The 25819-nt window shown below is 62.2% G+C and overlaps 2 protein-coding genes across 3 annotated transcripts; both read right to left on the bottom strand.

The window, feature by feature from the left end:
- Positions 1-349: 349 nt before the first annotated feature.
- Positions 350-17150, bottom strand: WDR90 (WD repeat domain 90). Its single transcript, XM_059692552.1, has 42 exons — positions 17076-17150; positions 16705-16796; positions 16398-16574; positions 16203-16308; positions 15788-15958; positions 15403-15517; positions 15252-15319; positions 14825-14928; positions 14537-14749; positions 14050-14118; positions 13328-13438; positions 13108-13253; positions 12980-13037; positions 11783-11901; positions 11467-11610; positions 11255-11385; positions 11072-11188; positions 10552-10787; positions 10184-10323; positions 9860-9990; positions 9237-9367; positions 8711-8872; positions 8395-8523; positions 8145-8275; positions 8019-8065; positions 7702-7833; positions 7385-7567; positions 7029-7126; positions 6336-6438; positions 6113-6234; positions 5813-5972; positions 5519-5709; positions 5264-5432; positions 5015-5126; positions 4661-4832; positions 2343-2465; positions 1970-2144; positions 1732-1862; positions 1492-1635; positions 1298-1417; positions 1109-1193; positions 350-753 (listed from the first exon to the last, which is right to left on the bottom strand). Exons 1-42 carry the CDS (start codon positions 17083-17085, stop codon positions 596-598), a joined length of 5436 nt encoding a protein of 1811 aa, XP_059548535.1. The 5' UTR covers positions 17086-17150; the 3' UTR covers positions 350-595.
- An 813-nt stretch (positions 17151-17963) lies between these two features.
- MCRIP2 (MAPK regulated corepressor interacting protein 2) lies at positions 17964-23737 on the bottom strand. 2 transcript variants are annotated; one of them, XM_059692550.1, is made up of 5 exons: positions 23535-23721; positions 23309-23426; positions 18901-19028; positions 18564-18665; positions 17964-18333 (listed from the first exon to the last, which is right to left on the bottom strand). In XM_059692550.1, exons 1-5 carry the CDS (start codon positions 23584-23586, stop codon positions 18263-18265), a joined length of 471 nt encoding a protein of 156 aa, XP_059548533.1. In that variant the 5' UTR covers positions 23587-23721; the 3' UTR covers positions 17964-18262. The 2 variants fall into 2 exon arrangements, with proteins under 2 accessions (XP_059548533.1, XP_059548534.1); XM_059692551.1 differs by lacking the exon at positions 18564-18665 and having other exon boundaries at positions 23535-23737.
- Between the last annotated feature and the right edge of the window lie 2082 nt (positions 23738-25819).

Below are 25819 nucleotides of genomic sequence, written 5' to 3'. Positions count from 1 at the left end.
CTCCGGCATTGCTGGCGCTGCGCCGGCCAGGGGGCGGGGCCACGGCCTCGGGTGCCACTCAGCCCCAGCAGTTTCCCGCTGGGCCAGGACCAGCCGCTCTGGGCAGGATCGCCCTTGCAGGTGGACTGGCCAGGGCCTCAGTTCTGGACAGGGAACAGGGGGCCTCCGTTCTGGACAGGGAACAGGGGGCCTCCGTTCTGGACAGGGAACAGGGGGCCTCCGTTCTGGACAGGGAACAGGAGGCCTGGGATTTGGGCAGAGGCTGATCTCAGGCCAGGCAGGGGAGCCAGGCCCAGGGCATAGGAGCCTGGAGTGACCAGCAGACAATGCGACAATGCAACACCCACATTTATTTCAACTGTACAGGTAGAAACATAGACACTCAGGTGCCAACAGCACTTTACACGTTTGGGGTCTTGATGATTTACATAAAGAGAGTCCTGAGCCCATCCAGTGTGAAGGGGCTGCGCCTACCCAGCCACCCTGGCCTAGCACAAGGTTCTCCACTAACGCGGCTTCTCAGGAGAGCCCCTGCCAGGCCAGGTAGCCAGTGTGACCGGGACAGCACACCTGACCCCAAGGTCCCCAGTGCAGCTCAGCAGTCTGTGACCTCCCACACCAAGATCTCGTTGTGGGCCGCCGTGAAGAGCAGGCTGGCAGATGGGGCAAACCTACAGAGCTGTACCCCGTCGTCGTGGCCAGCAAAGTCTTGCGCGGCCCCTGACACACAGTCCACCAGCCTCAGCACACGCTCTGTGGGCAAATGGTATGGGGTGGGCCCTGTGCCCATGCCTGCAACGCCAGGGCCCAGGGGTTCCCCACCCACCTGTCTCCAGCAGGATGCTGAAACACCACAGAGAATCTGCGCTAAATGGCCTGTCTCCCACACCCACGGCCAAGAAAGAGCCCGTCACTGCCAGGGTGTCTAACAACATGGGGCTTCTAAGGCCACAAACTGGGCCGCTGAGCCCCTCTATTTCGTGCTGGACTCAGTACCCCACTTCAGAGATGAGGGTGCAGATCTGAGGGGCATGTCTCAGTGTGGGGGTACAGGTGAGTCCCCTAAGCCGCACGAAGATAGGCTGAGTCCACACCCACCAGTACTCACCAGCAAAGCCAATGGCCATGAAGTGGGCCCTGGGGGACAGACTCAGGGACACAGCAAAGGCAGGCAGTGGGATCTTCTTCACCACCTGCGGGCATCGAGCACAGGGCAGTTAGCAGCGGTTCCCGTAGCCCAGGACCCGCCCCTCCCAGGGTCACGGGGGGGGGGGGGGGGCGCTGGGTGCGCACGTGCCTGCTTCAGGCAGAGGCTGTGAAAGACCACCTCCGGATGGGGACCGAGGCCTGCACACACCAGCAGCGTCCTATCCCAGGGACAGAAGGCAGCGAGGGAGGGCGGCGAGCAGTCTGAAGCCTGAGGAAAGGCACAACGTGCTGTGGAGGATGGGCGGGCACCGACCCCACCCGAGGTGCCCCCAGGACCCTCACCTCCGTGAGGATCGGTGCCGGGAAGCTCAGCCAGTCCACCAGCTCACAGCAGTCCCGCAGCCAGTTGGAGGCCCAGACGCTGACCCGCTGGTCCCCGCTGGCGGCCAACCACAAGTCTGTGCCCTCCACCCCGAAGGCTCTATTCTGGGCGGGTAAGGGCAGGTGAGTACCTCCTGCCCCACTCTGCCCAAGCCCCTTCTCTGCCAGCACCCCCCAGCTGAGGACTGCTGGCCACTTCACCTCCTTGCTCGTGCTCCGGATGGTAGAGATGGGAGCGCCCCGGTGGTCGCTCAGTGTACGGAAGGTCAGACCTGTGCGTGGCTGGCTCACAGCCACAAGCCCGTCCTTGTCTCCAGAGATGATGGTCTGACCTGGGCCAGGCAGGAGCCACTCTGTTACCTTGTGAGCTCCCGGCCCAAAGGTGTGACTTGGGCCAGGCAGGGGCCATGGGATCACCCTGGGGGCCCCAGCCCCTCACCGTCAGCAGAGAAGGCGATGGCCGTCAGTGCAGTCAGGTGTGGATGCATCTTGAGCTCCATGGAGATTCGAGAGACGTTGAAGACACGCAACGTGCCATCACTATAACCTGCCGCCATGTGCTGCTGTTCTGGGCGCCCACAGGATGGGGGGCTCCAAGCCAAGCAGAGGCAACTCTGGGGACCCCAGTGGGGAAACATCAGCACTCCCCTGGGGAGCAAGATGGGGCCCAACCCCAAGGCCAAGGACAGACACTGAGGCTGAGGGAGGGTGCAGCTCCCAGAGCCCTTCAATGGAGAGGCAGGGTCCCACCCCAAGCGCATGCGCACACAGACACACACACACATACACACAGCCCCTGGTGCCCCGAATACCTGGTTCAGCACCTGGAACTGGATTACCAGCTCCATGCTGGACAAGGACCACACCCGCACACTCCCATCATCTCCACACGTGGCACAGTGGGACTCGCTGGGGCTGAAGACCACCTCGTTCACCTGCAGGTAGCCAGCCAGCCCTGAGGCCCCGTGGCCCTCGGGCACAGGACACCGTGGGGCCAGGTCATTCCTATGAGAGCACGTGTCTCCTGCCCAAGCCCGCCTGGCCATGGTCACCTCCACGTGGAGTAAAGAAACTGTCCTGGCCTCCCTCCTGGTGCCCACACAAGACCTGGGTGGAATTCAAATTGTAAGGAGCCCACCTGCCATTGAGCCCGACTGGGACACCAGAGAAGTGTTCTGGAAGAACCTAAAACGTGGCGAAGGGTGCTCGCCAGTTTGGCTCAGTGGACGGAGCGTAAGCCCACAGCCTGAAGGGTCCTGGGTTCAATTCAGGTCAAGGGCCCGTACCTCGGTTGCAGGCTCAATCCCCGGCCAGGGTCAGGGCTCATGCAGGAGGCAAACAATTGATGTCTCTCTCATATTGATGTTTCTCTCTCTCCGTCTCTCCCCCTCCCTTCCAATCTCTCTAAAAACCAATGGGAGTGAGGATTAACAAAAATAAACCAACAAAAAATAAATAAAACGTGGTGATGGGACAGCACATCCCCGGAGGACTGCAGACTAAAGGTAAAGGAAGCATGAGACACTCTCCAGGCCAGTGCAGGGGCCTCACCACCGGTGCTGGTGGCGTGGCTTTTCCAGAGATTGTCGCGTGTGCACCGAGGGAGAAAGCAGGCGTGTGACTACTGCGAGTCAGGATTTTGGGTGTGGCAAAACGGGGATACAGACGCCATACACCAATGAGGTAAAATAAAATGGCCTCGTCCTGCATTTAAATTTCAAATGTCAGTATGAACTCATGATACATTTTATCTTTAAGAATAATAATTTAGCTCTGTCTGGCTCAGAAATGACGGGCCCGCTGGAGGGAGCTGCAGGGGGAGAGCCGGGGCACTGCCACTCCACGTGAGAGGGACCTTCGGCTCCGGTCCAGACTCAGGACCCAAACGCTCTTCCCCGATGGGTGGACACACAGTGTGCCCTGCCTGCACCACGGGACAGTATTTGGCAATAAGGGGAGAAGCCCTGACGCACGCTTGCGCAGATGAACCTGGAGGCCGTGCTGCTCAGCGAGAAGCCGGCGGGAGAGGGCCACACGGCATGGACCCTTTTGTGTGGAAAGCTGAGAACAGGTAAATCCACGGTTAGTGGCTGTCAGGGGATGGGGGGCGAGTGCTTGATGGCATGGGTTTCCTGCTGGGCTGATGAAGGTGCTCGGAAATGGGCTGTCGTGACAGTTGTACAAGTCTGTGAACAGACTGAACACCACGGGGTTTGAATGGCTGAAGCGTATGGCATGTAAATTATACCTCAGTATAGAACCGTCACCAAAAAATAGAAAAAGCCTATCACCCTTACTCCTCTCAAACTTAATTTCTTCGATGGATGTCATCACTTCCCAACAAATACATACAGATTTAAAAAAGAACTCGGTCGCCAACTCAAAGAACCCGTCACTGGCCGAAGCCAGGGCTCCGTGAGCGTGACCCCAGGAGGCCGGCCTCCACGCACACCCACCAGCTCTTACAGACTTGGAAACACATCGGCTGTTGTTGGCAGAACCAACCCCGTGCCTGGAAACCTGGTCCGTAAGGGAGAGAACCAGCGATCCCGCAGCTCCTGTCCCAGCTCTGCCTCAGCAAACCCAACTCCACCAGGGTGATGGGCACGCTGGACAAGGGCAGCACTGGAAGGCAGGCGGCCCCAGCTTCCTGGTGGGACACAGCTCACCCAGGAGCAGCTGTGGGACTGCCCGGCCTGACCAGGTTCTGGCAGCCTCCAGGTTCTCGGACCCAGGGGATGTGGGAGCAGAGCGGCAGGGCGAACCCTGGTCTGGGGACACCCAGGGACGGACGACCTGGTTTCTTTGCCAAGTGAATTACCAGGGAAAGGGCAACAGAGGGAAGAGGAAGGAGAAGAGGCCGGGCCTGTGTGCTGGCGCGAGTGGACACGGCGTGGACTGTGTCAACACGAGACGATGCGCAGTTCTAAGTGTGGGGCATCCTTATCCTGAAAACCTGAACTATTGACGCGTGAACTAATCCCACAGCTGGGCTTGACTCGGAACGACAACTGGGGGTTGGGGGTGACAACACAGACCGGGGAGTGACTGGGGCTCACAGCGCTGCCTGCGTCCAGGGGGGAAACCAACTCAGACATCTGACGGACAGCCGGGGGCCCGGCAGCCTCACCTTGCTCCTGTGGCCGCTGATGAGGCGGGTACTGGTGCCCTCGGCCCAGCTGACATACCAGAGCGTGCCCGCTGTGGTGCCCACCACACCCATGTCCATGCTGTCGTGGAAGACAGCGCTCACGACGGCCCCGTCCAGGGTCAGCTCGCGCTCCATGAACACAGAGCTGGACCTGGGGGGAAGCAGAGGGTCCCGAGTGGTGGCCAGGGGAGCCCAGGGAGCCTGGTGCTACTGGGGTGCACCCATGTTCGGCTCTGGCCTCCCCCAAGCGGGTCCCCACAGAGGGCAGGCCCAGCTGGCAAGAGTGCTGGCTCACAGCCCTGCTCAAGGATGCCGGCTAACGCGGAGGCTCACCTGGCTCCGGAGCCCTTGCACCTCAGCTCCGCCACGGCTCCCACGGCCCACAGGCGCAGTCGCCTGGTGTTGCTGCCACTGACCAGCCGCGATCCCGAGCACAGCAGCACTCCTAGGAGGCAGATGTGGCATCCGCTGCTTCCCCAGATGCCCAGGACTCGACAGGGTCTTACTGCCACAGCACTGGGGCTCCCAGGGAGAGGCCAAGCCCCTAGCTTGGGGGGGCGCAGGGGCTCCTCAGGCACCCACCGATCTCACCGTCGTCAGCCTCCCAGGCCAGGAAGCAGCGGCTGGCACTTGTGTCCCAGACACAGACCTGGCCGGCATTGGAGCCGCAGTACAGCAGCGGCTCGGCCCCGTAGCACAGGGACGTCAGCTCGCCCGCCCCCACCGTCTCGGGGATGGGCTCTCGGTGCCCCTGGAGGGACAGGAGGGCAGTGCGGGTCAGTCATGCCCCAGGGCCCGGCTGGACCCATCCTCCAAAACTGCCCCTGAACCCGGCACCTGGAGGCTGATGTCGGCCCCGCGCTGCTGCAGGAGCCACGAGGTGAGGGCGCCCTGGCCCACGCAGGCGAGCTCCCCGGCACCCCAGGGGTTGAAGGCCATGTCGTGCACCGGCTCTGGGAGGTGGGTAGACGAAACGAGCTCATAGGTGGCCATGCTCCACAGGGCCAGGGTTCGGTCACCATAGTCCCCTAGGGAGATGCATGGTGGTCACACCAGCTGCCCCGGAGTCCCAGGACAGGCAGGGGAGTCCAGAGGCCACTGCCCTCCGCACACCCCCTCCCCGCAGCCGACCTAGTGTGACAAGGAGCCGATCATCCAGCGAGAAGGCTAGGGCTTGCACAGCGGTGCAGTGGTGAGAAAGGAGCTGCTGGCAGGAACCCCCAGGCACATCCCAGATGCGGATCTGGCAGCCAGAGGCGGCACCACTACTCCCGGAGGCAGAGGCCAGGACCTGGCAGGGTGGGTGAGGGGGAGGTGGTGAGTGGGATGAGGGCAGTCCAGGGGGTACTGGCTCTGGGTGGATGGGAGGCCCTTGTGCTGCTCTGGGGGCCCGACAGGAGGCATACCACCACCTGGGCGTGGGAGGAGCACCTGGGCGTCGTGGCTGAGAGCCAGCGTGGAGATCTCCTCGGAGTGGCCGAGCCAGTGCTGCTGGGAGCCGGAGTGCAGGTCCTCCACTACCACCAGGCAGCCGCAGGTGTAGGCAAAGAAGCCTGTGGCAGGGAGGGAGCCCCAGAGCTGGTCTGTGTGGCCCTGTCATCCGCCCTGCAGGTTCTGGGCTGGGAGCGGGGCGGGCGGTGTCCGTGGTCCCTACCTGTGTCTGGCCTCCAGATCACGTTGGCCCGCCCGTTCCCGTTATAGCCCACAACAGCCTTCAGGTGCAGCCACTCGCCCCCCGCAGGCGGGGAGGAAACATTCTGTGAGAAAGTGGTCCAGGACGCTTACGTGTGGCACAGCACCCAGCCACCCCGCCCCACCCCCGCCACCTCAGGCTGTGTCCCATCAGGCTGGGGCCTGGGACGAAGCTATGGGAGGTACATGCCCGGGATGGGACAAATGGCAAGAGCGTGGGCCCACAAGCCCACACATGAGAGGCCAACTGGGGACGGAAGCTGGGGGTGCAGACAGGGAGGCAGGAGTGGGAGATGTGGGCGGTCCCTGGAGTCCGGGGAGGGCAGACAGGGATAGCAAGACCCAGGGGCTCTCCAGACAGGACACGCAAGGAGGCAGGACCGTCCGGGGGAGACAGTGGGCTTAGCAGGACACGGTCTGGGTGTCCGCGTGACAGTGAAAGCACAAGTGCACGGTAAGACGGTGCCTGTGAAGTGACCACTGTCAAGGCCTGCATCGCCGTCAACTTTGGCAGCAGGGCCAGGGAGACCCGGGGAACCCATGAATTAGGAAGAAGGGACACTCCCAGAAACCACAGGGCTGTGCCACCCTCACCCCCGACCCTCTGGGGGGTCCACCGGCGGCAGAGGCTGTGAGGATCCCACCCCCGTACAACCTTGGCCATCAGGGAGGCTTTGTAGCGTGCTGTGAAGTGTTTGTAGGCGTCTGGGCGGGCGGCGGGCTGGGTCCTGGCTCTCCTGAGGCTCCAGGCACCTGGCAGAGAGGATGAACCATTCAGAGACCCCTCCCTCACACAGCCACCTGGCCCCGGCTGGACATGAGCACCCAACCCAGGAAACACTCAGGGTCAGAGGATGCCTATGAGCCACATCCAGCGCCGGCCTCACAGCAGCCTCAGGCTGATCTACTTGCCCTTTAAGTGCAGGCCTCATCTCATGGGGTGAACCCCCATCTGGGGCCCATGGGTACCCACATCTGACCCCAGCCCCGTCATGAGTATCCCTGCCCTACCTTGCTTACTAGGCTGCCCATGGGGGTGGGGCAGCACACTGGGGTCCCAAGGGCCCCCTGCGGCCCCGTCTCCAGCCCCACCGGCCTCCTTCTGCACCAGCACGGGTGGGCCTGGGGCCTGGCAGAGCCCCTCAGGGCTGTGGCTCTCCTCAGAGGGTCCTTCATCTGACACAGAGGAAGTGCCTAGGGAAGTTGGGGGGCAGTGAAAGGAGGGCACAGGGCCCCCTACACCCTTCCCTCTCCCCACAGACCTAGAGCAGCACCCAAACACGCCGACAAACAGGCCTGCCCAGGTGCTCCAGGGCTGCTGGCCTTACCATCACCGCCATCTAAGGGCCCAGCACAGATGCTCAGCTGGGGTGGGGCTGCCTGGGATGGCACGGGCACCTGCCACCGAGGGAGCCCATTGGTCCCGGCGAGCGCATCCTCCTGCTGACTTGCATTTGGACCTGGGGATGGAAGAGGCTGTGCTGTGCTTAGGGACTGAAGAGGACAGAGCGCAGAGGGAGAGGGGTGCCTCGCCCCCCATCCCTCATGCACTGGGACCCTCAGGACCGGCAGCAGCACCATGCCACTCCCAGTGGCTGCAGTGCCAACACGAGATGTCACCACAGACCTTCCACCGCGGTGCGACCACTCGCAGCCTCACAGGTTGGGGAGGGCCCGGGTGAGCCTGGGACGCTGCAGAGGCAACAAGAGAGGGTGTCAGGCGGGGAGGGTGCAGCAGGAGGCCTGGCAGATACAGGTCAAGGGCACTTGCCTTTCTGGGGACGACCTCTCAGGCGAGGCCAGGATGTCCCAGAGGAAGATGGCATCTCCCACGCTGAGGAGATGCTGCTGGTCAGGGGTGAAGGCCACAGCCTGCACGGGCTCTGAGTGGCCAATGTACACCTGGGGGCAGCACATTTCACATACAGAGACCCCACTGTTCTCCCACAGCCAGGGGGTCACCATCCACCCTCCTCCTCACCCGCCTGCCTACGCCCACCCACGTCCTGTGCAGCACCCACCTGGCAGCTGGGGTCGGACTGCGTTAAGTAGTCCCACACCTTGATGGCTCGGTCGGCAGCTGTCAGCAGCAAGCGGGCATCCCTGCTGAGAGCCAGGGCGGAGCAGGCCACAGGGTGCACATCACAAAACTGCAAGAGAACATTGTCGTGGGGAGACGATCAGAGCATATGAGCCCCCTGAACCCGGGAAACCTCCCTTCTCAAAAAATGCACCTCTCAGGAGTGGAAGGCGGCCCAGCACCCCCTCCTCAGGCACGGGGACACCAACATGGGAGCCAAGGGGACACCAAGCCACCGGCCCCGACTCGGGACTCACCTCTCGAACCAGGCGGCCCGATATGGCGTCGAGCACCACAACCTTGTTGGATGACAAGGACACCAGCAGGTGGCTACGGGGTGCGGGACTGAAGCAGACAGCCACAGCCGAGTCCAGGCCACTGCTGGCCGGGTCCAGGGCACTGATGTCCACCCGTAGCAGCTGGGAGAGAGCAGCAACTAGTCATCAGCCATGGCCTCTGGGCAGAGCTGACGCTCCCAGAGCCAGGGCACAGGAGGCAGGCAGCCTGGGGCAAGCCGCACACCCTCCCCTGGCTGGCCCGCCCTGGGCACACCATGTCCTCTGTGCCTGTGAGTGAGGGCAGCAGGGCCCGGGTCCTCTCTGAAGTGAGTGTGGCCTCCCACCTGCTCCCTTGATGCGTCGCACTCCACACAGGGCCAAGGAGAAGCCCTGGCGGAACCCAGGGGAGCCATGTGGCCGAGAGTTGAAACACCCATGGGGTCTGCCGGCCAGGCTGGTGCAGGCCCACCCACAGTGGGCGCACGGAAGGTTCCGGCTGACTCACATCATCCAGGGAGGCTGCGTCCATGATGGTCACCATGTGCTTAAAGGGACCCGTGAAAGCCAGCAAGCGGCTGTCCCCACTGACGGCCACGGCGCTGGGACTCGGGGGGGCACCCCGGCACACCACGTTGGCTGCGGAACCACAGGGGCCGGCGGTCAGCCGGGTGGGAAGGGGGCGGCCAGAGCGGGCACAAAACCTGCCCGCAAGTGCAGAAACCAGCCCAGGGGCCTGAGCATCAGGGCGCCAAAACACCCAGGGCCCAGGTCTGCCGGAATATAGCTGGGGTTCCCCTGGGCCCCGTGACCCCAAGGGACCATCTGACCGGCCATGGGAGGGGCAGGTACCCCTGGGTGGGCCGACCCTGTGCCAGCCTGGCGCTCGGGCTGGTCACCTCCTTCTGGGCGGGGCAGAGACAGACCCTCGCAGCCTTCTGTCTGGAGGGCTCGGTGTGGCCTAAAACCACACCTGCCCTGGGCGTCTAGGTGGTGAGGCCACAGAAGGCAGCTTACTGCTGGCAGTGGACACCGGGCAAGCCCACCCCCGCAGGAACCCGATGAGGGGCAGGCTGGGAGCTGCGGTGGGGCCGTGCAGGTGCGGGGGGAAGGGTGGGGGTGGTGTCTAACCTGCAACACGCAGGACGCGGCAGCAAGTGGCGGCGCAGTGGTACTGGGCCAGGGTGCCCTGAGAGCAGGCGCTGAACAAGAGGCTGCCATCGGGGCTGGCGACCAGGCCGGTGACGGCTCCTTGGTGACACCTGCCCACACAGGGATGCCCGCTGCTTTGGCCCTGCGTTGGACCATCCCTGACCAAGTCCCCCAGGGGCAGCAGAGCAGGAGGCTCCTGGAGGCAGCCCTCCCCTGCTCTGCCCAGCCACCCACACACCCCAGGGGACCCCACGAGTATCCACCGTAGGCATCTGTGGAGCCAGGGGCCCGCTGGGCACCCACCTGTGTTCCACCAGGACCCTGGTGGCCTCCAGGCTGAAGGAGCGGACGGCCCCACTGCTGAACCCGCAGAAGAAGATGGGCTGCGTGGGATAGAAGGCGACTGCACACGGCGCGTCCTCGGGCGACGTGAAGTCGTAGAGCTGGAGGGTGGGGCCGTGTGAGGGCAGGCAGGGTGGTCGCTACCAGCCGGCCAGGAGAACCTGAGAGCTGGTCTCTCTTCAGGTGGCCTGAACCGGAGGGTCCCCAACATGCCCACAGGACAAAGTGCACCAAGGGTCCTCCCCAGCCCCCCACCTGCCTGGGCCCTCCCCCCCAGGCCTCAGCATGGCCTGTGGCTCTCCAGTCTTTCCCCCCTGGCCGTGCTCTACCTGCTGCAGGGTTGCCAGATCCCACACTCGGACAGTGTGGTCCTGGGACACGGTGGCCAGCTGTCCTCGGCTGCACTCGGTGGCGAGGGCCAGCACCGGGGCAGTGTGGGAGCGCACCAGCACATTATACTCCCGGGAGGGGACGTCCAGGAAGCCCAGATGGCCCGAGGAGGTGGTGGACAGCACACGCAAGCCATCGGGGCTGAGTCGGACTGAGCTGATGGGGCCCTCGTGCTCTGCGGGCAGGGTGGTGGGTGACCTCCCAGGCAGGGTGGGCCGGCACCAGGGCAGGCTGGCCACATCCAGGATGCACCTCCCTCCCAGCCCCCCAAGACACACACTCGTTTCCTTGCTGCCTAGAGCCCCGTCTTCCTGTGGACAAGGTCAGGCGGCTCCCCCGTGGCCACCCACTCCTGGCTCAGCAATGGTGGGTCCCAGGGTCAGGATGAAGCTTCTCAGAGCCCTGACTGCCATCTAGCCCAGGGCTGGACCCTGATGGCGAGCTACTGTCTTGTCCTACCTGCCTCCAGGAGCACAGAGGAGAAGTCCAGAGGCCAGAGGCGCAGGTAGCCGTCCTCCGAGCCCACCGCACACTCAGCCTGGGAGACACTGAGGCTGCTGATGGCGATGCCGGGGCCTGGGGGGCAGGCAGCGTCAGCAGAAGCATCAGGGCTGCTCCGCCCCCACAGCAGGGACTACCTACCCAAGCTGCAGGCCTGCTTCTGTGGGAGGGGGCTACCGGGAGTCTGCGTGGGCAGGAGATAGCGAGTGCGCCGCACAGCCATGCGCTGGTGGTCGATCTCCAGGATGTGACCACTTCGGCTGCAAACGTAGCTGCCCGGAGAGGCACCAGGTGAGGGCCGAAGGGCCAGACGGAACGGGGCGGGCTGGTTAGAGGACAAGGGCAGTACTCACAGCGTGCGGCCGTACTGGGCCCTCCCAAAGGCCAGGTCCGTGAACTCGACTGCATGATGCTCCCCCAGGTCCACAGGGCAGGAGCACAGGCCCCCACCGCGAAGCCGCCACAGCCGCACATTGCCCCGCCCGCACGACGCCATCCTGCGAAAGGGTATGAGGGTGAGTTATCCAATCCCCACGGGGAGCTGCGGCTGCTGTGGACGAGGGCCCTGAGTGAGGAAGGGGAGGCAGGCTCGGTGGCTCACCCCCATGCAGACCCATGGGCTGCCAGACCCCCATCCCAGCACTGCAGGTGGGCAGGAGGCCCAGGTACCTGGTTTCATTACAAAAGGCGATCTCAAAAGCCTGGATGTCGACGTCGGTGTTTGCCTTTGCGAGAATGACGGCCTCACCGCCTCGCCCCACCTGGTCAGTGCCCCAGGCCACCACCATCTGCAACAAGTCCCTGCTGAGCCCCTGTTGCACCAGCCTGCCCTGCCCGGCCCCCACTGGGCTCTTCCTCCTATGGGAGCGGCCTGAGCACTCAGCTGGTGAGAGTGGGGGGGGGGGGGGGCAGCCCCACTACCCCGGCGGGACCTCCACTTGCCCCACCTGGCTTCGGACATAAAACCCAGCTGCCCTATGACTCCAGAACATGCCACCAAAGAAAGTGAGGTGAGTTATTTAAATGTTGACTCTAGCCCGGCCGGCGTGGCTCAGTGGTTGAGCATCAAACTATGAACCAGGAGGTCACAGTTCGATTCCCAGTCAAGGGCACATGCCTGGGTTGCAGGCTCCATCCCCAGTGTGGGGCAAGCAGGAGGCAGCTGATCAATGATTCTCTCTCATCATTAATGTTGCTCTCTCTCTCTTCCTCTCTGAAATCAATAAAAAATATGTATTAGCCCTAACCGGTTTGGCTCAGTGGATAGAGCGTCGGTCTGCGAACTGAAGGGTCCCAGGTTTGATTCCGGTCAAGGGCATGTGTCTTGATTGCGGGCACATTCCCAGTAGGGGGTGTGCAGGAGGCAGCTGATTTGATGTTTCTCTCTCATTGATATTTCTTTTCTTTTTTTAAAATATATTTTATTGATTTTTTACAGAGAGGAAGGGAGAGGGATAGAGAGTTAGAAACAGCGATGAGAGAGAAACATCGATCAGCTGCCTCCTGCTGGGGATGTGCCTGCAACCAAGGTACATGCCCTTGACCGGAATCGAACCCGGGACCCTTGATTCCGCAGGCCGACGCTCTATCCACTGAGCAAAACCGGTTAGGGTTCATTGATATTTCTAATATTCTATCCCTCTCCCTTCCTCCCTGTAAAAGATCAATGAAATATATTTTTTTAAAAAGTATATATATATAAAATAAATAAAAGTTGGCTCCACCCACAAGGGGTGTAAAACACAAGATACTCTGCAGTGTGTGGGAGGCAGGGGGCCTCCCGGCGGGGCCAGGGGAAGGCCAGCAGGGGAAGGCGCTTCCTGAGCGATTTGGACATTGCCCCGCTTCCTCCGCCCGCCCTGTTACCATCTTCCCATGGCGGTCCTTGCCAATGCAGCAGAGTAGGGCCCCGCTTTCGGAGAAGCTGTGGACGTGGAAGAGACGGTCAGCGTCACCAGGGCTGCCCCCACCCACCTCAGTGGCCCCTCACCCACCTGAGGGAGCAGACAGTGTGGACAGGGCTCCGGAACAGGGACAGGCAGCTCCTGGTCTGGAAGTCCCAGAGACGCAGCATGCTGTGGGGGTGTGCCTGGGCTGAGGCCAGCAGAGAGTTGCTCCCATCCAGTGCCAGGGCAGAGACCTGGGGAGGTGGCAGGTTGAGGGAAGTGGTGCAGCCTTTGGGTGCAGGCCACCCCTGGGCCAGGCAGTACCCACCTTGTCTGTGTGGCCCAGGAAGAAGCGCTGCTCCCGGGTGTCAATGCACAGGACCACAATGACCGCGTGGCAGGGGTACACGACAGCAGCCCCGTCCTTGGTCCACAGGGCCTGTGCACGGGGGTCGGAGGCTGAGTCGCAGGCTGGCGGGCCTCGCCTCCCCACCTGGCATACCTTTCCCCACGTAATGTGCACAGGAGTCAACGGGATGCACACAGCGAAGAAATAGGAGACTTACACACACATGAATATACGTGCAGGCGCGCGCGGACACACACACACACACACACACACACACACAGTTTTCTCTGAGCCCTGTCTGCAATGCAGGAAACTTTGGAGTTCAGGCCATGAAAAACCAGAGAGCCGACAAAGACTTGGAGCTTGTGTCCAGGAGGGCCTGGCAAGCCAGGGCCTCCTCTCCCACAGTCCCCGACCCCACCCCACAGGGACCCACAAGTCGTGCCCACACCAGCCCCACGCGGCTGCATCCAAGCTTTAGAGGGTAAGAGCTCACTGGTCTCTGGAAGCTCAAACACTTAGAGCAACACTGACCAGCCAGCACCCGTGCGAACCAAGGGGGCCCGTGAGTGACGGTCACTGAGGAAGCACTGAGCCACCGTGCGGACGTGATCAAGACGGGAACGCACACAGCAACCTCGGGGCATGTAAGGCCTTTCCTCTGACACTTGTCCAACCCAACGAGAGCATGGGCCCCTCACCCATTTAGTGCTGTGGCCCCCGAGGCCAATGACTCTCTTGAGCCTCAGGACCGGATCTGGCAGGAAGCCCTGAAACAGGCAAACTCACTGTGAGACCCCAGAAAGCAAGTCCCGGTGCAGCCAGGGCTGCCCACCTGGGCTGCCAACAAGCTGCTTAGGACTGGGGGCTGCTTTTGACTGCTCTGCGGCAGGAGTCAGGATTCCGGCCACACTGCCAGACCCTCTGCTGCTGCCCCCGAGGCTCCGGGGGCTGGGAGTTGGGAGCCGGGCACCAGACCCGCCTTACTCTTTGTTGAAAGGGATTTTTGCCCAAAGCGGCTTCCTGCCTACTCTGCTTCCTGCCACGGGGCTGATGAGAAGGGGCCTAACTGCCCCAAGCATGGCTTGTGGTGAGCCAAGGCCCAAGATCCCCCTACCCACACCTCACCAAGGCCCCTCCCACCTCTATGGCTTAGACTCCCCTGCCTTCCTCAAGACATGCACTCACCTCATGCTTGGTCGCATCCTCTGGGGCCGGGGGCACCACAGCCAACTTACAAGCAGACACCGGAGGGCCACTGCCAGCAGCACGCTTGTCAGTGGCCTTCGCGCTGGCCGAGGGCTCTCGTCTATCGACCCCGGAGCCACCCACGATGGAGACTTCTGAGCATTCAGAGGGCAGGCCATCCTCTGGAAGGAGCCCCAAGGAGGCCTGCCAGGACTGTGGGGGGGACAGTGTCCGTCAGACCCTGGGGCTACCTTCCTTAGCCCCATCTCTAAGGGCACAGGCACTCACAGCTGTGGGGCCAAGCGTCTGAACCACAGGGGACATGCTGTCCTGCCTGGACTTGCTGAAGGGCCCCGGGCGAGGGAGAAGCTGTGGCACATGTCTCCGGAAGCCTGCAATGAAGCAAAGGGCAGAACCCACTGAGCAGAGTGAAGAGGCCTGAGAAGGAAGTGGCAGAAGGCACCGGGAAGGGCAGCAGAGAGAGAAGCCACCTCGTCAGCCGCAGCCCCCACTGCCCCCAAGCTCCGGCACCCCTCCCAGCTGGAGAGCTCGAGGCCCCCAGGCACCCTCCACGCAGCCTCCCAAAATGAATCTGGGACCGCGGGATGACCTCCAGGCTAGCCCGGGCCCTTGCAGGCACCACACCGGAGTTCACCACCCAGACACCATGCCAGGACCCCATCTCCCGCCGAGCTCTGCACGCCCACAGGCCCACCTGCCTCAGGAGGGGAGCAGTTCCTCTGGACCAGCTTGGAGGGCACTGCTGGGCTGTCGCTTGGAAACCTCAGTGGGGCAGAGGGAGAATCAGCACAGTGTCCACCCTGCCCTCCCCTGCCAGCCGCCCTGGGACAGGCAGAACTGCTCACCGGATGTAAATGTAGTGGTCGTGCCAGTTCTCCCCCTTTGGCACTGGAAACGCCATTTCTCGAGGCATGGGGGTGACGGGCAGCTTTGCCCGCCGCGCCTCAGCGACAGTGACAGCTGCAAAGAGCAGAGTTGCTCCAGGTCTAAGGAAGCCCAGCCAGCAACCTCTCCCAGGCCAGGCGAGCCTCAGCACACCAGGTGCTTGCAGAGTATCGCCTGAACATCTGCCCACCGCCGCCTCCTCCTATCAGGGTCTTGGGAGCTAGGGCAGTAAGGGCACCTTCGTCAAGTGCCAAGGCCTCTCCTGGGCAGAGAATCTGGGGGGAGGGATGGGTCTGGAGCAGCCCACCGGTAGGCTAAGTGCAGGGCGTGGGGCACAGCCCTCACCTGGGTCGAAGCACAGGTCGCTGGTGTAGAGGCTTCGGACCAGCAGGCTGGCACACAGCCGGACACTCTTGAGATGGCTGTAGCGCCGGTTCAGGTAGACAAGGAGGATGTCGTGCAGGTCCAGCTGCAGGCAGGTCCAGCGGGCACCAGGGGGAGCCGCACCTGCCAGGTCTGCAGGAGGCAAGTCAAGGTCAGCAGTGCCCATCCTCTCACCAGCCAGCCCACAGTGCCTTCTGTCCTTGGCCTGACCCCATCCCCATAGCCAAAACCATGTGCCCCCCCACTCAGGCTGCCCCACTCCAGGCCACAAAGGAGCCCGACTGGGCCTGCCCCGCCTGCCCCTGGGCCTGCCCTACTTCCCAGTCCGCCCTCAGGCTCTCTCTCCCGGACTCTCCCTGTCCCATCTCTGTGTCACCTTTCCTGGATGTCCCTTCACAAACAAAGGGGAATTGAAGCCACGTGGCTGTAGACTTGAATTCCTTGAAGAGGTTGGAAAGGGATACACGGATGACCTGGCTGTCCTGCAGGGACCAAGGTGGCTGTCAGGAGACAAGAGGTGGCCCCGGGGGTGCAGAGCCCCCACCGCAGACCCTGCTCCCAAGCTCAGCACCTCAGTGGACAAGTCCAGGTGGATGACGAAGTGCTTGGTGGACAGGGGTCGGAAAAGCAAGTACAGGTATCGTCCTGTCAGCCCCAGGGACTGCGCGCTGGTTTTGGGGAGCTGGATGTAATTGCTGGCGGAGACAGTGCCTCTAATACGATACACAGTGCACTTTAGGGTCTTGTCCTGGAGAAAGAGATGGGAGTGTGCCCCACAGAGCCAGGGAGCACCAGGAGGGGCGCTGCCCTGCCCGCACGTGTCCAGGCAGAGAAGAGGACCCCACCCGGCCTGCTGCCAGGCCTTCTGGCTCCCTTACCATCACTGCGGCCACGTCGCCCTCCTTAGTGGACCGCTTCCACTCGTCCACCTTGAACTGTCTGAAGACGTTGAGGAATGGGTGCTGCCACACTGGGGGGACAGGGAGGTGTGTGGGGACCTGCCCCAGGTGCCGGACCCAGGGAGGGGCCGGGGTCTGGGTCTGCACGCTCCCCAGTAGTGACAGCAATCAAAGCGCGAGTACTGGGTTCGGGCCCAAGATCGGCACCAACCCGCCCAAGGGCCTGCGATTGGCGCTGACGAAGCCAGGCCGCAGGCTCAGTGCGCACCGGCCACCGGACCCTGCCCGCCCCCCACTCAGGATCCCGGACCGCTCGCCCCGACACCCGAGTTTGCGGGCCGCGAGCCTACCTCGCGCCATGGCGCAGCCGCTTGCACTCAGCTTGCACTTCCCGCCTCGGCCGCCGCGCGCCCCACGCAGGGCACGCAGCGCGCGCCTAGCAACGGCCGCCTGGCAACGGCGTCACTTCCGCCTTCTGGACCACGTGATCTCGGGCCGCACTCCCCACCTTAGCGGCGCTGGGTTCGCGGTAAGGTCTTTGGGGGCCCCCCAAGACTCTGCCCAGACTGCTCCGGACACCCTTTCGCTGTCGCAACCTGGGGTAGGAGCCTTTGTCCCCAGATCCCTGCGGGCACTCCCAAGCCAGGACCCAAGAGGGGGGCTCTAGCACCACCAGCTATGGGATCCAGGTAGGTTCCTGACTCGTTCTGGGGTCCATCTCCATTTCCAGAATGACACGCACCCCCAGGAGCGGCCCACACCCACTGACAGCCCAGCCCTCTGGAGGGAGCGTGCACACCTGGGTACTCCCACTTCATCCTGTCAGCCGTGAGGTCACCTGCCCAACAAGCTAACAGTGTCCCACAAGCCCTGTCATCTGCCAGGGTTCCCCCCAAACCTGTGGGACATCTTCCTCCACTGTCCCACGCCAAGTCTGGGAGAGAGGACGAGGGATCCTGAGCCCTGGCCCCAATCCGGGGACTCTGGGACCCCATCCCAGATCCAGGCACAGAACACTGATGGGCCTCCCAGCTGGGCTCAGGCACCTGCCAACACCAACAGGGAGAGGAAGCAGGAGTGGGTGTGGGGGGGGGGGGGCGGGGGCAGGGTGAGGTCCACAGACTCCCAAGGAAGATGAGCTGGCCCCAGCACCTCTGTCAGGACCCAGAAGAGCAGCTACACAGAGCTGAGAGGACCCCTGTTACCGCCCCCACACCAAATAAAGGCCACACTGAAAAGGCAGTTTCTTGACTTTATTAACCTGGAGCTCTGCCATACCAGCCCCAGGGGCTGGTCCCCAGGCACAGTGAGCAGGATTGAGGTCAGACAGGTTCAGCCCCTGGCAGCCTGGCACAGCTGGGCCAAGGGGTCAGAAGGTACAAAAGTCCAAATGCTGGCACTTCAGGTGTGGCTGGCGTCCAGCCTGGCCCAGAGGGAAACACGACCTGCTGCAGTGGGTACACGTGGTCTCCTAGCAGAGGGTCTGCCATGTGGCAGGGCCAGGCCCGTGCAGGCGACGTCCCTTCCAAAGCGGCGGCTAGGAGCAGTTAGTGATTCTGGCCAGGAACTGCTGTGCCCACCACTCATCCAGGTCGATGGGCACGAAGTCTGTGGGCAGAGCAGAAGGCTGGGCAGTGATGTCGCCTCCCAACCTGTCAGCATCTCTCCCCCTCAAGCACCACAAGCCCCTCAGACCGACCCCAAATGCGGCAGGCCACTGTGAAGATGTGGGTCAGGTTCAAGTCCCCTCGGCTGTGCCCTGGGACTAGATCCCGGTAGGGCCCAGGTCACTATGGCAGGGAGTGGAGGGGTCTCCCTGAGGGTGGGGGAGGGCTCACTTTGCAGTCTGGGGTTGGGGGTCCTCTCGACATACTGCACAGGCCTCGGGCTGCTCTCACCGGCTGGGCCACCACCCAGCTGCTGCTCCACTTGCTGCCAGGCTGTAGGGAGAGGACAGTCAGGCTGAACCAGGTCCCTGGAACCCTGTCTCCCCCCCCAGGGCCTAGTGGCCACTCTGGACCACAGCCCAGAAGTGGAAGTAGGCAGCCTTTTGGACTGTCGCAGGACAAACAAGTCGAGAGCCCAGGAGGAACCCAGCGCTCTCGCAGCGGCAAGCCGGTTACAGTGGGGAAGAGGGCCAGTGGCCCAGGCCATAACCTGGAGCCTCCAAACTACCTTCGGACACAAAGCGGACATTCTCTTCGTGGGCCAGTGTGTAGGTCTCCTGGGTCGCCTCGGTGGATGGGGATGTGGTAGGGGGCCGCCGGCCGTTCACTCGGTTGAACACAAGCCTTGGCCCTGGACTGTGGGGAGAGGGAGGAGGCGATTGGTGACTGTCCCAAGCCTAGGTGCTGCCTGGTGGAGTTCCAGGCTCAGGCTCAGGCTCGGGCTCAGGCCACACCCACCACCCCCAGGCCAAGCCCAGCCTCAGCCCTTCCCTGAACCACAGCCTTCCTACATCCAGTGGCCAAGGCCTCTTTCCTGCAGGCCTGAGCCCCCCAGCAGCTCAGCTCACACCTGCAACCCCTGGCCCTGAGGCATACCTTTGTCCCAGTTCCCCAGCAGGGCTCCATGTTCAAGGCACACAGGCACCCCCCAACCACCTGCCTCCCACCTCCCATGGACTGGCCAGGCCTCCAACAGCCCAGGTTCTGACTGGAGTTGTGACCAGGTCACTCTGTCCCAAGCCCACCCACCAGGTACAGTTCTTGGCCATTTATCTCCACAGAAGCTTCTCCATCTCATCAATGCCCCAGGGTGGGAAGAACCCAAACAAGAGCCCAATGGCCTCTGCTCCAGGCCCCACAGGGACGAGCCCCAAGGAATGGCACGCAGTGCGGGGTGGGCTATTCTTTTTGGGGAGGGTGCGACTGCAGCCCCGGCCAATCCCTGCCAGCCCCAGGCAGGGGCAAGGCTCTTGCTCACAGGGGTGGGGATGCTGAATGAGGAGATGGCCCCCGGGTGCTGGAGTCGGCCCAGTGGGCATGCTATGTCCAGGGGGCCGCTGGGCCCATCCTGGCCAGCTGGACCCAGGGCTGTGATGGGCCGTGGAGGGAGCAGGGCCGCACCTAAAGCAGGAAGTGGGAGCCGGGAGTCCTGGGCTGCAGGTGCCACTCCGCCAGGCACTCTCCTGCTCGCCATCCTGGGCTCAGGTGCCCCACCGCTGCTCGGACTTCCTCCTCAGCCGAGAGGGGCACTAAAATAAAGAGGAGCGACTTGAGGGGCACCGGTCCCACCAGCTCTGGGCTACAGGGACTCTGCAGGGATGGGGCTCCTCCCAGTCTGAGCTGCACAAACCAGAGGGTGTGACTTGGACAGCCCCTCACCTGCCCTACACATGCACATGCACACACACACACACACACACACACACACACACACGATTGCAGACTTCAGGAAAGCTTGCAGGCTGGATACTGAACAGGGAATAAATAAAGGGAAGTGCAGCCCTGGCCTTCAAATCACAGGGACCAAGGTGGTGGCTGGCACCAGCCTGGCCACCCTGTCCTCTATGGGCAGTTAGTGTGGTTACATAAAGCCAATACACAGGCCCTCTGGGGGAAAGGGCACGGGCTCCCATGTGCTCCATGGATGAGGGCCACCCCGTGCCTGCTCCCAGGGACACTGCCAACCGGCAAGCCCCAGCCCCCGCACCCAAGTCTCTGCTTAGCACCAACAGGGGCATCTTCTCACCTCATCCCTTCCGAGGCCCCCCAAGTAGACCTCCCACCAGTTTTCAGCCCAGAATCTGGGCTCAAAGGAAGTGACCTGTCCAAGGTCACCTGCTGTGATGGGTAGCAGCATCAGGCTTAACTGCACATCTATCTAACCCCAAAGCCTACAGCTCAGTACAGGTCCCAAGCCCCCTCCCCACCTGCCTGCCTGTCTGCCCCTAGACCTCTGGTGGCCACATGCCCCCATTTTATCTTCTTCCCAGCAGCTGATACAGCCTCTCTCCTGTCTGCCTCTGGCTGGGAGGGAGAGCTTGTCAGAGGGTACAGACCCATGCGGCCTATTCACCACCCAGACCCCAGACCAGCTAGAACCCAAGCCTGTCCATTTGCAGTGGTTCTCAACCTTCTGGCCCTTTAAATACAGTTCCTCATGTTGTGACCCAACCATAAAATTATTTTCGTTGCTACTTCATAACTGTAATGTTGCTCCTGTTATGAATCATCATGTAAATATCTGATATGCAGGATGGTCTTAGGCGACCCCTGTGAAAGGGTCGTTCAACTGCCAAAGGGGTCGCGGCCCACAGGTTGAGAACCGCTGATTTAGTGGGTCAGACACTGTGAACATCTGCAGAGCACCAGGCCTGCAGGATGGATGCAACACCCCCTCCCTCCTGGGCAGGTTGGGGCAAGGATGGGGAGTAGTGAAAAGGCTCTGCAGAGGAAAAAAGGGAAGGTGGGCGGGAAGTCAGGGGAGAGGCATTTTAGAGAATGGCCCCTGAGAAGGTGCAGTAGAGGTCGGGGCGCCTCCATGTATAGGACAGCTGGCCGGCTGACCTCCCAGTGGGGGCTCTTTAAGGCCACAGGGACTATAGCGGGCAGTTCAGGGGAGGGGGAGTGACCTAGGAGACAAGGGCAACCAGCACAGCCAGCACACGCTCTTCCTGCTCATCACTCTGCACCCTGTGTGGGCGGCCCAGCTCCCACAGGTCCAGCTTGTCAGCACCCTTCTGGCCGGGGACTTGGCAGGCTGCCTGTGCCCACTGGCTCAGGGCACGCTGAAGACGGAGGCAAGGCCTCCTGGGAGTTTTAAGGGCTCTGTACTCTTTCCCACACCCTTCCCCAGCAGGCGGGACATGGAGAGGAAGGTGATACGTTTCTCTAGATAAGAGGGTGGGGAGCACCCTGGGCCATTCCAGCCCCAAGCTACCTGCCTGGGTGACCAGTGGTAGCTACACAGCTCTGCTAATTTCTTCCCCCGGGGGGTGGGGGTGGGGGCAGTGAAGACCAAGGTCCAGGAGACAAGGCAGCGTCAGCACAGCCTTGGTCCCAGGGAGCAGCCCTGAAAGCCGCTCACTCACTTTCCTCCCCAGGACGCACCTGTGACTGGCCTAGAGCATTTTCCTCTCTAGGATAGAGCCCCAAAGTGTCAACTCAGCTCAGAAGGGTCCCCAGAGGATGCCTCCACCTGTGGCATTTGAGGCCTGTAACTGAGGGGGAGGTGCAGGCTGAGGGACAACTCCCCCACTGCCCCCCCCCCCACACACACACACATCCCTGACCTCCTGACCAACTTTAGAGGCTGTTGGTCCTCAACTTGGGAAGTGCCCCTTGCCAGCACCCTCCTCCTCGCCCTCCTCAGCACTGCCTCTGGGGGGGCCCCCCCAGTCTGCTGCCCTCACCCACAGCCTAGGCCAGGAGCCCTCAGCCTGTGTGCGCCTAGACCCGTGGTCGGCAAACGCAAGCCACATGCGGCTCTCTGGCCCCTTGTATGTGGCTCTTCCTAAGCCTTAGGAGTACCCTAATTAATAACAATGTACTACCTATATAGTTTAAGTTTAAAAAATTTGGCTCTCAAAAGAAATTTCAATCGTACTGTTGATACTTGGCTCTGTTGGCTAATGAGTTTGCCGACCACAGGCCTAGACCCGTGGTCGGCAAACCGCGGCTCGAAAGCCACATGCGGCTCTTTGGCCCCTTCAGTGTGGCTCTTCCACAAAGTACCACGTGCGGGCACGCACGTACAGTGCGAATGAAACTTCGTGGCCCATGCACAGAAGTCGGTATTTTGTGGAAGAGCCACACTCAAGGGGCCAAAGAGCCGCGTGTGGCTCGCGAGCCGCTGTTTGCCGAGCCGCAGTTTGCCGACCACTGGCCTAGACCAAAGCCAAGGACAGGGCTTGAGCTCTGGGGGAGGGGAATCCGACCTCCAGCTCATGGTAGTGTGAGGCCAAAGTGTCCAGGACTGAGCCTGCTGCAGCTGGCATCAGGCTCTTGGCACCAGTCAAACTGCTGGTCAGAAAAGGCGAAAGCTGCAGGCTCCAGAGAGCCCTGGGCATCTGTGGGGGCCTCCAGGGCCCAGCCAGGGTGTTTGGGGTGAAGGGCAGAGGAGGGCAGTGGCATGGCAACACCAGAGGGAACCACGTGCCCCTCTCCCTCAGCTAGCTCTGCAAGCAAGGAGTTGGCAGCCAGACAGGATCCTTGAGGGCCAGCGCCCTGGGCCGTCCTGCACCCGCGGGAGTGCAGAGCAGCCGGTCTTAAACCTTGGCCTCTGAAGCCCAAGGTCGCCCGGATGTTTGACTCGGATGCGTGGGGCCCCTCCGACCTTGGAGCTCGTGAGCTATCTTCCCGGGTCCCACGGGGCCCGTCGTGGGGGTGTCCAGCACGTCGGGCCCAGCCCCATCCGACCAGCTGGGTGCCAGGTGAGGCCGGAGCGCCGCGTGGGAACCAGGGCTGCCCGCGCGGGCGGGGCGGGCGGGTGGGGTAGGCGCGCCCCGCCCCTCCGCGCCCGCCCACCTCGAGCACGTGGCCCAGTCTCCGCTAACCTTTCCCCAAGGTCACCCTCCCGGCCCCGAGGCGGCCGGCGGGGGAAGGGAGGACGGGCTCCCGCGGGGCCGCGCGCGCCTCACCTCAACAGGGGCCAGGGTCCGGGTGGCTGCGCCCGCGGGGGCGGCGGCGTGGGCGGCGCGGGCTGCCGGCATTTCAGGAGCTCGCCGAGCCTGCTCTCCACTTGCTGCTGCGTGGGCCCTGCGGGGACAGGGAGGCGCGTCAGCCGCCGCGGCGCCAGGACCTGGGCGGGCCAGGCGCGCGGACCCCGACCCGGCCCGGCCCGGCCCGCCGCCCGCCTCTGCGCACCTGTGCGGCGCTGCGCGACCAGCTTGCTGGGCCCCTTGGTGATGGTGTACATGGTGCGGAGGGCCGCTCCGCGCCACGCTCGGACGCACGCCCTCGCCTCCCCGGCCCGCGGGCAGGTCCGGTGCCCTCCACCCGAGCTCGCGCGCGGCGGGTGCCGTGGGCACGGCCCCTTTAACGGGCGGCGGGGAGGGGGCGGGCCCGCTACACGCCCCCGGCTCTTAAAGGGCTCGCGCTGCGCGGACCGGCCCAGGGACACGAGGCGGAGGCGGTGCTCTGGCTCCTGGGGAAATTAACCCGATCTGGCGGGGCCGAGGCGGGGCCGGCGGGCGGCACCAGCGTCCCGCCCCGCGCGGCTGCAGGCCAAGGCAGAGTGCGGTGGGGCCCGAGACGCCGGGCCCCCGCGCTGCCCCGAGGCCAGGTGAGCCCAGGGGCACCCAGACCGTGCGCCAGGCTCCCGCCCAAGACGAGAGCTGGGTCAGCAGTGATGTCCCAGAAGCCGCCGCCCCGGCTGTGGCAGGCGCTGGGGTGCGCTGTGTGCACCCTGCATAGGAGAGCGCTCCTGCTCTTGTCTTGGGTGGCCTAGGACAGGGTGAGGGGTCCGACCCTCTCTGCCTGCGTATTGCACTGGGGGCGTCAGAGGTGAGAACAGGGGGTCGGTCCCCAGGGTTTGGGTAGTTGACACACACCCTGGGAATCTTCCTTCCACCCCAGGGGACAGGAGCCGCATTCTGCTGCGCGTCTCGGCCCTCCCGTGCCCGTGTGCACTGCCAGCCAGCCCCGGGGCCGGGAGCGAGCATTTCACAGTCCCGGAGACGTGGGGGGAATGGGATGTGGGGGGAGACGGTGAGGGGCCCAGCTGGCCTGTGTTATCTTGAGGCAGGTCAGTACGAAGATAGGGAAATTCCTTGACAAGTGGCGTAAGGGAAACAGACAAAATAATTAGACAAGGCCAAAGATCTGAACAATTTATAGCCAGCTAATGAATCACAAGGTGGTGGTATTTTTTTTCCCTAACCAAGGACACTTGGGAGCAAATGGTTTGCACAGTTCAGACCGTCTCAGGACAGAACGGCCTGGGTCCCTGTCCCCCTCTTCAAGAATGTTCTTTAAAATTAAAACTAACCAGCCCAGCTCAGTGTTTGTGGGTGACTTATGAACCAAGAGGTCGCTGATTCGGCTCCCTGTCAGGGCACATGCCCAGGTTGCTGGCTCGATCCCCAGTAGGGGGCGTGCTGGAGGCAGCAGATCAATGATGTTTCTCATCAATATTTCTGTCTCCCTAAAAATCAATAAAAAACATTTTTAAAATAAATAAAACTAACCAGAAAATTACCCTGGCCTCTGTATACATACATTTTGGTAAATCAACATATTGAAGGACCCAAAGCTAATGAACGTTCCGTTGAGACCCTTCCCTGAGCCCTCCCCCAGGATTCCAAGAAAGATAAAAAAAAAAAAAAAAAAAGACTCAAGACAAAGGATACAAGGCCCCTCTGCTAGAGCAAGCCCGCATTTTGTATCTTTGCAGTTTTCCTCCTAAACTCTAAGGGGCCCCATGAGACTTGCAAGAAGGGGAGCAGTGGGCAGCAGCACTGGGCTCGTCCTGGGCTCACCCCCTGAACCTGTCTCCATGGGCCCCTTGTTCTCTGACTTTCTCCTGCTGCTTCTCTACCGTAAGCCTTTGTATCACTGTCCCCAGCTTTAATAAACATATTCTCAAAATCACCTCATATTGTGGAATCTTTCCTACCTAAAGTCAAGAACCCATACACTAGCTGGGGGCCCTAGACACACCACTCCAGGCCCAGACCCCATCTAGTACATTCTGGAGCCCAATAGGGGGAACAAAGTTATTGTTTTTTAATATGTATTTTTTAAAAATATATTTTTATTGATTTTTTTAGAGAGAGAGGAAGGGAGAGGGGTAGAGAGATAGGAACATCGATGAGAGACCTGCCAGCGTGGCTCAGTGGTTGAGCATCGACCTATGAACCAGGAGGTCGAGGTTTTCTATTCCCAGTTGCACGCAAGAGGCAGCCGATCAGCGATTCTCTCCAATCATTGATGTTTCTATCTCTCCCTCTCCCTTCCTCTTTGAAGTCAGTCATATATAAATATTTTTTTTTATTAAATCTTTATTGTTCAGATTATTACATTTGTTCCTCTTTTTTCCCCCCCCATATCTCCCCTCCTCCCAGTTCCCGTCCCACCCTCCGCCCTCACTCCCCACCCACTGTCCTCATCCATAGGTGCACGATTTTTGTCCAGTCTCTTCCCGCATCTCC

Source organism: Myotis daubentonii, chromosome 4, assembly GCF_963259705.1.
Source record: "Myotis daubentonii chromosome 4, mMyoDau2.1, whole genome shotgun sequence".
In the NCBI taxonomy this organism is placed as follows: domain Eukaryota; kingdom Metazoa; phylum Chordata; class Mammalia; order Chiroptera; family Vespertilionidae; genus Myotis; species Myotis daubentonii.
This window is presented reverse-complemented; position numbering and strand designations above follow the sequence as displayed.

Coding starts and splice junctions, on each gene's coding strand:
- WDR90 (XM_059692552.1), bottom strand. Junction 16,575..16,704: donor GCGACGTGGCCGCAGTGATG/GTAAGGGAGCCA, acceptor CTCTTTCTCCAG/GACAAGACCCTAAAGTGCAC. Junction 5,710..5,812: donor TCGGCTCCTTGTCACACTAG/GTCGGCTGCGGG, acceptor GCATCTCCCTAG/GGGACTATGGTGACCGAACC.
- MCRIP2 (XM_059692550.1), bottom strand. CDS start 23,586: ATGTACACCATCACCAAGGGGCCCAGCAAGCTGGTCGCGCAGCGCCGC. Junction 23,427..23,534: donor GGTCGCGCAGCGCCGCACAG/GTGCGCAGAGGC, acceptor CTGTCCCCGCAG/GGCCCACGCAGCAGCAAGTG. Junction 19,029..23,308: donor GGACCCTGGCCCCTGTTGAG/GTGAGGCGCGCG, acceptor CTCTCCCCACAG/TCCAGGGCCAAGGCTTGTGT.